The sequence below is a fragment of the Staurois parvus genome, unplaced genomic scaffold (assembly GCF_062004578.1).
Source record: "Staurois parvus isolate SC_StPar_1 unplaced genomic scaffold, SC_StPar_1.0 ptg001192l, whole genome shotgun sequence".
Lineage (NCBI taxonomy): Eukaryota > Metazoa > Chordata > Amphibia > Anura > Ranidae > Staurois > Staurois parvus.
Genome location: NW_028318988.1, coordinates 2,435,867 through 2,447,352, shown reverse-complemented (window position 1 = coordinate 2,447,352; position 11,486 = coordinate 2,435,867). Strand labels below are relative to the sequence as shown.

Sequence of the window (11,486 nt, the reverse complement as noted above, 5' to 3'; positions counted from 1 at the left end):
CAATGAAGAAGAAAAATTACCTGTTTGTAAAATGTTATAATAGAAACAAATGAAAAACTTTTTTGTTTTCAAATTTTTTGCTTTTTTTGTTTATAGTGCAAAAAAATAAAAAACCCCAGCGGGGATGAAATACCACCAACAGAAAGCTCTATGTGTGTGAAAAAATGATAAAAATGTCATATGGGTACAGTGTTGCATGACCGTGCAATTGTCATTCAAAGTGTGACAGCGCTGAAAGCTGGAAATCGGCCTGGGCAGGAAGGGGGTACAAGTTCCGGTAGGTGAGGGGCTGAATAAAATAAATAAATAAATAAGTGTCTGTTCCCCGCCAAGCACAGGCCGGATTTTTGATTTCAGCAGCAGAATTTTCACCTCGGGGCCCCACCAGCAAACATGCATCAAACACTCCGCCTGCGCCATTTTGGTGGTTTTTATTGAATCGCTTGTACATTGTTCACAGGTGCAGCAACCAGAGAAGGTGGAGAATTGCGCATGCGTGGTACCGCATCTTTGTGACGTAGCGCTGTCAGAGCAACCTTACCTTTATGAAGCCTCACCACTCATTCCACAACTAACACAGGAAGAAGGTCGTCTATACACACTATATAGCCAAAAGGATTGGCCCAGCCCTCCAGATCATGTGATTCAGGTGTTCCAATCTCCTCCATGGCCACAGGTGTATACAATCAGCCCCTAGGCATGCAGACTGCTTCTACAAACATTGGTGAAAGAATGGGTCGCTCTCAGGAGCTCAGTGACTCCAAGCGTGGTCCTGTGATAGGTTGTCACCTGTGCAATAAGTCCATCCGTGACATTTCCTGGCTACTAAATATTCCACGCTCAACTGTTAGTGGGATTATAACAAAGTGGAAGCAACTGGGAACAACAGCAACTCAGCCACCAAGTGGTAGGCCACGTCACATGACAGAGCGGGGTCAGCACATGCTGAAGAGTACAGTGCGCAGAAGTCACCAACTGTCGAGTCAATAGCTAAAGATCTCCAAACTTGGTGTGGCCTACAGATTAGCACAACAACAGTGCGTAGAGATCTTCATGGAATGGGTTTCCATGGCCGAGCAGCTGCATCCAAGCCTTACATCACCAAGTGCAATGCAAAGCGTCGGATTCCGTGGTGTAAAGCACGCCGCCACTATACTCTAGAGAGTTTGGGGTGGAGGAACTTGACTGGCCTGCACAGAGTCCTGACCTCAACCCCATAGAACACCTTTGGGATGAATTAGAGCGGAGACTGTGATCCAGGCCTCCTCCCCCGACATCAGTGCCTGACCTCACAAATACACTTCTGGAAGAATGGTCCAACCTTCCCATAGACACCCTCCTAAACCTTGTGGACGGCCTTCCCAGTAGAGGTGAAGATGTTGAGCTGGCCAATGACAGGCCAGTGTATACACACCAGGAACTGGCCAATGAAAGACCAATGTACACACACCAGGAACTGGCCAATGACAGGCCAATGTACACACACCAGGAACTGGCCAATGACAGGCCAATAGACACACACCAGGAACTGGGCCAATAGACACACACCTGGAACTGTCCAATGACAGGCCAATGTACACACACCAGGAACTGGCCAATGACAGGCCAATGTACACACACCAGGAACTGGCCAATGACAGGCCAATAGACACACACCAGGAACTGGGCCAATGTACACACACCAGGAACTGTCCAATGACAGGCCAATGTACACACACCAGGAACTGGCCAATGACAGGCCAATAGACACACACCTGGAACTGTCCAATGACAGGCCAATGTACACACACCAGGAACTGGCCAATGACAGGCCAATAGACACACACCTGGAACTGTCCAATGACAGGCCAATGTACACAAACCAGGAACTGGCCAATGACGGGTCAATGTACACACACCAGGAACTGGCCAATGAAGAGCCAGAAGAATCCTACGTACTAGGGGCGGGGTCTGCCGTCTTAGGCGGGCTGTGTGTCCCTCAGCTACAGGCGGGGTCTCCACTAGTTAGGGGCGTAGTCTTCCCCGTTCTCCTCCTCGGTTGCCCATTGGAAGAAAATGTGTTACAAGAATGGCCACTAGAGGCAGCTGTATCCCTCTCCCAAAGGGGCCGTAGGCGGAAGCCATTTTGTTGATGCCTGCTCTTCCCGCAGTAAAGGATGCTCTACGAGAAAATGGCTGCCAGCAGACAATCTATTACCGCACTTCAGACGTTAGCCTAGCACAGCTGTTCGGCTGGGTTTTTTTTAGTACAGACCCCTGAGCGGAGACAGAGAGGTATGTTTACATTTCTGTGTGAGGGGGAGGGGGGTCAGGACAGCCTGCCTGAGAATACCCAGCACTGACATGTACAGTCTACAGCCAGAACACCATGGGGAGGGGGGAGGAATTAGAGTGTAAGCTCCTCTGGTGCAGACACTGATATGGCTGGCTTTGTACATCTCTACAGTATATGTCAGAGCGCTATAAACATAATAATATGGGACATTAGAGTGTAAGCTCCTCTGGTGCAGAGACTGGCTCATTATTTGTACATTGCTACAGTATATGTCAGAGCTCTATCACTGTATAATGTGGGGGGGGGGGGGGGGGGCATTAGAGTGTAAGCTCCTGTGGTACAGACTGGTCTGGCTGTTTATTTGTACATCTCTTCAGTATATGTTAGAGCTGTTTACATTAATTATAATAGTATGTGACATTAGAGTGTAAGCTCCTCTGCTACAGACTGATCCGGGCCTTTATTTGTACATCTCTACAGTATATGTCAGAGCTCTATAAACACATTATATAATAATATGGGATTAGAGTGTAAGCTGATCTGCTGAGGAGACTTTGTACATCACTACAGTATATGTCAGAGCTCTATAAATGTGTAATGGTGGTGGTGGGGACATTAGAGTGTAAGCTCCTGTGGTGCACAGACTGATCTGGTTCTTTATTTGTACATCACTACAGTATATGTCAGAGCTCTATGAATGTGTAATGGTGGTGGGGACATTAGAGTGTAAGCTCCTCTGCCACAGAATGATCTGGCTCTTTATTTGTACATCTCTACAGTATATGTCAGAGCTCTATGAATGTATAATGGTGGTGGGGACATTAGAGTGTAAGCTCCTGTGGTGCACAGACTGATGTCATGTTCTCCAGGTCCCCCATGGCGGAGGCGGCAGTACCAGACACGTCCACACTGTTCCAGCAGGAGCCCGGCGGGGTGACATACCGGATCCCGGCCCTCCTCTACATCGAGCAGCCTTCCGTGTTTTTGGCGTTTGCGGAGAAGCGGTCGTCCCCCCGGGATCAGGACGCCCTGTACCTGGTGATGAGGAGAGGAGTGGAGGTTCATGGGACTCTGCAGGTACGCTCCATTGTCTGGACTGGGGTCAGGAATATAGAAGACGGTACAGAGACTCCCTGTGTGATACATATAAGGGGGGGGGGGGGCTCAGGTCAGGGCATTCCCCACCCGGGGACCCCTGTGACATCATTGACTGGTCACATGACACTGACCTAATATGGCCATATGAGGACAATTATGTCACAGTGCACCTGGGGGCTGGTAATGCTCTGGCCACAGTTCATTGGGCGGGAGTGACTGCCCCCTCCCAGGATTGGTCCAAACCTGGACTCATTCATTACAAATAGAGTTTTTAGGCAGCTGTTTGTCCCTCACCTTTCCCATGCACTCAGCAGTCTTATGAGCTCTGCCCGGGTCATCTCTGTAGACTACAGAACACCTGCCCCCTACATTATAGAAATGAGGGGGGGGGGGGGGGTTCTGTAGTTTTAATACATTTCCTGTCCTAGGGTGACAACACTCATTTGCTGTACCAGATCTATGGAGGAGTAACGTTGTCACCCATGGACAGGAAGGTCTACCGAACACCTATTTCCTACATTATGGAGATGAGGGAGATGTTCTGTAGTCTTGATACTTTTCTTGTCATAGAGTGACAGCACTATGTACCAGATCAATAGCGCAGCAGGATTTTCAACCATAGACAGAAAATTCTACAAAACTCCTACAATATGGGGGGGAGGGGGGAAGGAGGTGTTCTTTAGTCGTAACACACTTCCAGTCTCTAGCATACCTACCCCCTACATTATGGAGGTGGGGGGGTGTTCTGTAGTCTTGATACCTCTCCTGTCATAGGATGACCATGCTGATTTCCTGTACTAGATCTGTGGAGGAGCAGTGTTGTCACCTGAGGACAGGAAGGTCTACAGGACATCTTTCTCCTACATTATGGATATGAGGGAGGTGTTCTGTAGTCTTAACACATTTCCTGTCCTAGGGTGACAACACTCATTTGCTGTACCGATCTATGGGGGAGCAGCATTATCAACTGAGGACAGAAAAGTCTACAGAACTCCTACATTATGAAGATGAGGAGGGGATGGTGTTCTGTAGTCTTAACACACTTCCAGTCTACAGCACACCTACCCCATACAGTATGGAGATGGGGAGCGGTGTTCTGTAGTCTTAACACATTTCCTGTCATAGGGTGACAACTCTTATTTACTGTACTAGATCTGTGAAGGAGCAGTGTTGTCACCTAAGGACAGTGTTTTAGGTCTACAGAACACCCACCCCCTATATTAAGGAGATGAAGAAGAAGAAGGTGTTCTGTAGTGACACATTTCCAGTCATAGGGTGATGATGTTCAATCGCTGTCCTAGATCTCTAATGGAGGAACATTATCACTTAAGGACAGGAAGGTCTACAGAACACTTACCCCCTACATTTTGGAGATGAGGGAGGTGTTCTGTAGTCTTAACACATTTCCTGCCCTAGGGTTGTCACTCTGCCACACTTATTCACTGTACAAGATCTCTGGACGAGCAGCGCTGTCATCCGAGTGTTTTAGGTCTGGGGGGGAGGTGTTTTGTAGTTTTAAAGCGAAACTCCACACAAAAAAGGAAATTTTGCTTGTCTTTCCCCCTTCACTGCCACATTTGGCACTTTTTGGGGGGAGTGGGTTTGACAGCCCCTCCCACTACCAAGTCAGATCTGACTCGGAAGGTGCTGACTTGGGGGAGGCCGGAGCTCCGCTTTACCACACCTCCTGTCCTAGGATGACAGTGCTGTTCCTCCAAAGATACAGTCCTATGAGTGTTGTCATCCTGGGACAGGAAGTGTGTTACTGGCAGGATCACCAGGAGAGAAAAGCCTGAAAAACAAAATCGAATGCAGCTGCCACATCTAAGGAGTTTAGATGCACTCCCATTGGTATTGTCTATCTGCAGATTTTCTGGGTTCATTGATTGGTAATGCTGTGCCGCGCTCTGCCTCTGTTCTGAGGTTTAGATACACTTTTTAAATAAGGGATTTCCATTTTTGAGGTGACAACGCTGCCTCTGCAGCACTGAAATACCCAGACGCGTTGTCACCACTGACTTGTCTCTCCCATGCTAGAATTCGGAACATCTACCCCTCCTCTTAACAAAAGGTGTTCTGTAGTCCAGCAGGAGAGAACTGGGCTGGGATGACAACACTGCTTGGGATTTCAGCGCTGCAGGGGCAGCGTTGTCAGTTTGCTAGAGGAAGTTCAGAGCACCTTGGATTTCTGGCAGATCAATGCATCACCAGACAGCACTGCCAGCAGCACAGAGGCAAAGCTGCCAAAGACTTCCGATCGGTAGCGGACAGGAGTGGCTTCCAATCATGTGACAGCCAATCACAGTGGTCAAATGATTGCCAACTTTTTTACAGAACTTTTTAAAGGGATGCTATGGCAGGTGGGAAGCAGTTAAGCCTCGTATATTTTGCCTTCCCTGGTTCCTTACTCTCCCCTCATCAACATTTTTAATTTTTTTTTTAAATCAATCCTTTCTATTGTCACTACATGCTTTATTTTAGACACAGTGATGTCATCACTGGGTCTCTGTGCTTCTTTCTGCAATGCAGGCAGATCATGGCTGCTGACAAGGAGTGGCAGCATGCTGTATATAGCTTCCTAAAAACATCTTAGCACCCTGCCTCAGCATTCCTTTAAAGAGTCTTCAGCTCTGGTGCAAGCAGTGGGCTGGCTCTGGGGGGGTATTAGTATGGAGAAGTGGGTGGGGTTCCTAGGTAACATGCAGGTAACACCCACATGTGATGCAGAGGTTCCATGATTTAAAGGGGAACTTCATCTTAGCTCCCCTTCCTTTTTTTCCCCTTCCTTTTTTTCATACTATACCTCTGTTCACCTGATGGTATTGGAGGCACAGTATGGATACCCACCCCGCCACTGGATCCAACGTTGTCCCGCTGACAACCTTCTGTGACCCGACACAGCTCAGTCCGCCGCCGCCATCTTACATCAAGAGGCCCGCCGGTTCTTCCGGGTTCAGCCAGCGGGGCCTCGCAATGGCCCCCTCCTACTAGCCAAATGGAAGACTCAAGGGCTCCTGGGATATGTGATTTGCATATCCCAGGTGGCCCAGCGAGGCAATGCACATGATTCGTCTAGGCCAGGGGTCGGCAACCTGAGAGCCGCAGGACTACAAGTTCCATCATGCCTCTGCAAGTCATACAGTGGGGCAAAAAAGTATTTAGTCAGCCACCAATTGTACAAGTTCTCCCACTTAAAAAGATGAGAGAGGCCTGTAATTGGCATCATAGGTAGACCTCAACTATGAGAGACAAAATGAGAAAACAAATCCAGACAATCACATTGGCTGATTTGGAAAGAATTTATTTGCAAATTATGGTGGAAAATAAGTATTTGGTCAATATGAAAAGTTCATCTCAATACTTTGTTATATATCCTTTGTTGGCAATGACAGAGGTCAGACGTTTCCTGTAAGTCTTCACAAGGTTGGCACACACTGTTGCTGGTATGTTGGCCCATCCTCCATGCAGATCTCCTCTAGAGCAGTGATGTTTTGGGGCTGTCGCTGGGCAACACGGACTTTCAACTCCCTCCAAAGGTTTTCTATGGGGTTGAGATCTGGAGACTGGCTAGGCCACTCCAGGACCTTGAAATGCTTCTTACGAAGCCACTCCGTTTCCCGGGCGGTATGTTTGGGATCATTGTCATGTTGGAAGACCCAGCCACGTTTCATCTTCAATGCCCTTGCTGATGGAAGGAGGTTTGCACTCAAAATCTCACAATACATGGCCCCATTCATTCTGTCCTGTACTTGGATCAGTCGTCCTGGTCCCTTTGTGGAGAAACAGCCCCAAAGCATGATGTTGCCACCCCCATGCTTCACAGTAGGTATGGTGTTCTTTGGATGCAACTCAGCATTCTCTCTCCTCCAAACACGACGAGTTGTGTTTCTACCAAACAGTTCTATTTTGGTTTCATCTGACTATATGACATTCTCCCAATCCTCTTCTGGATCATCCAAATGCTCTCTAGCAAACTTCAGACGGGCCCGGACATGTACTGGCTTAAGCAGGGGGGACACGTCTGGCACTGCAGGATCTGAGTCCCTGGCGGCGTAGTGTGTTACTGATGGTAGCCTTTGTTACGTTGGTCCCAGCTCTCTGCAGGTCATTCACTAGGTCCCCCCGTGTGGTCCTGGGATTTTTGCTCACCGTTCTTGTGATCATTTTGACCCCACGGGGTGAGATCTTGCGTGGAGCCCCAGATCCAGGGAGATTATCAGTGGTCTTGTATGTCTTCCATTTTCTAATTATTGCTCCCACAGTTGATTTGTTCCCACCAAGCTGCTTGCCTATTGCAGATTCAGTCTTCCCAGCCTGGTGCAGGTCTACAATTTTGTTTCTGGTGTCCTTCGACAGCTCTTTGGTCTTCACCATAGTGGAGTTTGGAGTGTGACTGTTTGAGGTTGTGGACAGGTGTCTTTTATACTGATAACAAGTTCAAACAGGTGCCATTTGTACAGGTAATGAGTGCAGGACAGAGGAGCCTCTTAAAGAAGAAGGTACAGGTCTGTGAGAGCCAGAAATCTTGCTTGTTTGTAGGTGACCAAATACTTATTTTCCACCATAATTTGCAAATAAATTCTTTCCAAATCAGCCAATGTGATTGTCTGGATTTGTTTTCTCACTTTGTCTCTCATAGTTGAGGTTGTTTTCTCACTTTGTCTCTCATAGTTGAGGTTGTTTTCTCACTTTGTCTCTCATAGTTGAGGTCTACCTATGATGCCAATTACAGGCCTCTCTTTTTAAGTGGGAGAACTTGCATAATTGGTGGCTGACTAAATACTTTTTTGCCCCACTGTAGCTGGAACTGTCAGTTTTGTAATGTTGCAATGCCTCATGGGAAATGTAGTTCCACAACAGCTAGAGAGCCACAGGTTGCCTACCCCTGGCCTAGACGAATGACATACACAGAGGGGCGGGGCCTTGCTTTTATAAAGGAAAAAAAAAAACACTGCCCAATTTGTGATGAGTTGGGAAGGAGGGGTCGAGGAGGGGTCGAGAAGGGGGAACATTACGTGGAGAGTGACGTACCACTTTAAAGTATTCCAGTGAATGGAAAGGCCTGGGACAAGGAAAGTGATAGATGTTGCTAGACGTTCTCCAGCCAGGTAATGAGGAAGCCTTTATCTGACTTGCTTCAGCTTCCAATGCACATTGTGAGAAGCTCACAGTGTGCAGTGATATCAGAGGAGGCCATTTCAGCCCAGGAGAGGAGCCGGTAAGGCTGAGAGGAAGGCTGGAGGTCAGTGGGTTTGCGTGTTGGGTTGTGTATTTTGTAAATGGTTCTTGTTTTGTTCCTGCAGTGGGAAAACACGATTGCCGTGAGACATGCCAAGCTAGTGGATCACCGTACCATGAACCCGTGCCCCGTCTACGACAAAGACACCAAGACCGTCTTCCTTTTCTTCATCTGCGTCCGGACAAACTGCTCAGAAATGGGGCAGATCATCACCGGCAAAAACGCTGCCCGAATCTGCTACGTCACCAGCACCGATTACGGCAAATCCTGGAGCTCCCTGCTGGACGTGACGGAGGACGTTCTGGCTGAGGAACTGAAGAACTGTGCCACCGTGGCTGTTGGGCCCGGCCATGGGATCCAGTCCCCATCAGGAAGGCTGATAGTGCCGGCCTACCTCTACTACATCCACTCCCGTGTCTGCGGTCTACCCATTCCATGGAAAACCAAGCCTCACTCCTTCGTCTTCTACAGCGATGACCATGGGAAGAGCTGGCACAAGGGCAGCACCATATGGCAACAGCAGACCGGAGAGTGCGAGGTGGCAGATGTGGCCTGCAGCAACGGTCCCGACATCTTGTATTGCAGCGCCCGGACAAACAAGCACTTCCGGGTAGAGGCTACCAGCAGTGACCAGGCCATGGGGTTCAATAGTTCTCATTTCTGCAGGAACCTCTGTGAGCCACCCCATGGGTGCCAGGGCAGTGTGGTGAGCTACCAACCCTTGGAGATCCACCAAGAAGCAGATGATCTGGATGGCAAAGACCAGACTTGCTTTGAGAAACGTGCTCTGTCTTGGCTCCTCTACTCCCATCCAACAAGCAACCATAAAAGGGTTGACTTGGGGATCTACCTAAACAAGTCCCCACTGCTACCCACTGGCTGGAACCAACCATGGATCATTAACCAAGGCCCCAGCGGATACTCCGACCTAGCTGTCTGCCAGGGCACGCATGCGTTTGGATGCCTCTTTGAGTGCGGCGTAGACGCTTGCGAAAAGATCATTTTTCGAAGGTTCACCGTAGAAGAGCTGATGGAAAATCTGTCAAAACCTTAACAGGTGTCCTGGTACAACATCCAATAAATGTTTGGAAACAATGCCGGGTACCTTATATCCGGTGTTCTAGCAGAAGGCTTCAGCTGCCTACAAACTACAAGTCCCAGCATGCCTTGTTCTTGTTCAGCTATTTTAAAAATGGCGTCTGACTCTTGCATTTAAAGGGATCCTGTCTCCAGACCAACAAAACCTTCCCATAAGAACAGATTTTAGGCAATATATTGACTCCTGTAGATATGCAAAAGCCCAGAAGACCACTGCCGGATGCCGCCATCTTGGATGTGATGTGAGCAGCCCCAGCAGACCTACATAAAAGGTTATATAGGGAGCTGAAGAGAGGGGCAGAGGGGCTGGGCCAGCACAGATCGTAATTATAAAGAGCAGAGGGCTACGACATTCAAGGAGGGAGGGGGCTGTGCTAGGGAACTGACCTTTGTGGAGCAGTTACATTTTCTTTTTCCTTTGCCCTAGAGCAGCGGTTCTCAACCTGGGGGTCGCGACCCCTTTGGGGGTCGAACGACCATTTCCCAGGGGTCGCCTAAGACCATCGGAAAACACATATTTCCGATGGTCTTAGGAACCGAGACGCCGCTTCTGTCTCCGGTGATGTGTGGGCGGGATGATATGCTGCCCCTGTCACCGCCTCCTCGCCGCTGATTGGCCACCGGAACTGTAGCTCAGGAGAGGCACACAGGCGGCCAATCACCGGCGAGAAGGTGGAGCTTGGAGAGGAGGAGCCGAGCGGCAGCGCGCGGAGATCGAAGAAGATCGAGGGAGCTGCAGGAACGAGTGAAGAGAGAGGCCAGAGAAGGAAGACAGCTGACAGGTAAGTGCAAATTTTGCTGCTGCAGCCAGGTATGCAGGCTGTAGATGGGAGAGGGAGAGAGCGAGCCCAGGCTGGAGCAGGAGTCAGCAAGGTAAGTATCATTGGTGTCAGTGGGAGGAATAGTGCCCCATCATTTGTGTCACTAATACCAACGATGGGGCACTATTCCTCCCCCCACTGACACCAACGATGGGGCACTATTCCTCCCCCCACTGACACCAACGATGGGGCACTATTCCTCCCCCCACTGACACCAACGATGGGGCACTATTCCTCCCCCCACTGACACCAACGATGGGGCACTATTCCTCCCCCCACTGACACCAACGATGGGGCACTATTCCTCCCCCCACTGACACCAACGATGGGGCACTATTCCTCCCCCCACTGACACCAACGATGGGGCACTATTCCTCCCCCCACTGACACCAACGATGGGGCACTATTCCTCCCCCCACTGACACCAACGATGGGGCACTATTCCTCCCCCCACTGACACCAACGATGGGGCACTATTCCTCCCCCCACTGACACCAACGATGGGGCACTATTCCTCCCCCCACTGACACCAACGATGGGGCACTATTCCTCCCCCCACTGACACCAACGATGGGGCACTATTCCTCCCCCCACTGACACCAACGATGGGGCACTATTCCTCCCCCCACTGACACCAACGATGGGGCACTATTCCTCCCCCCACTGACACCAACGATGGGGCACTATTCCTCCCCCCACTGACACCAACGATGGGGCACTATTCCTCCCCCCACTGACACCAACGATGGGGCACTATTCCTCCCCCCACTGACACCAACGATGGGGCACTATTCCTCCCCCCACTGACACCAACGATGGGGCACTATTCCTCCCCCCACTGACACCAACGATGGGGCACTATTCCTCCCCCCACTGACACCAACGATGGGGCACTATTCCTCCCCCCACTGACACCAACGATGGGGCACTATTCCTCCCCCCACTGACACCAACG

The 11,486-nt window shown here is 49.8% G+C and overlaps 1 protein-coding gene across 1 annotated transcript; it reads left to right on the top strand.

The window, feature by feature from the left end:
- Nucleotides 1-2,130: 2,130 nt before the first annotated feature.
- NEU3 (neuraminidase 3) lies at nucleotides 2,131-10,681 on the top strand. The gene is made up of 3 exons (XM_089659836.1): nucleotides 2,131-2,274; nucleotides 3,145-3,352; nucleotides 8,677-10,681. Exons 2-3 carry the CDS (start codon nucleotides 3,152-3,154, stop codon nucleotides 9,664-9,666), a joined length of 1,191 nt encoding a protein of 396 aa, XP_089515962.1. The 5' UTR covers nucleotides 2,131-2,274; nucleotides 3,145-3,151; the 3' UTR covers nucleotides 9,667-10,681.
- The last annotated feature ends 805 nt before the right edge of the window (nucleotides 10,682-11,486 follow it).

Bases quoted from the DNA above. Each gene is read 5' to 3' on its own strand.
- NEU3 (XM_089659836.1), top strand. From the start codon at position 3,152: ATGGCGGAGGCGGCAGTACCAGACACGTCCACACTGTTCCAGCAGGAG. The intron at 3,353-8,676 runs GTACGCTCCATT...TTGTTCCTGCAG, and splicing joins AGGTTCATGGGACTCTGCAG to TGGGAAAACACGATTGCCGT.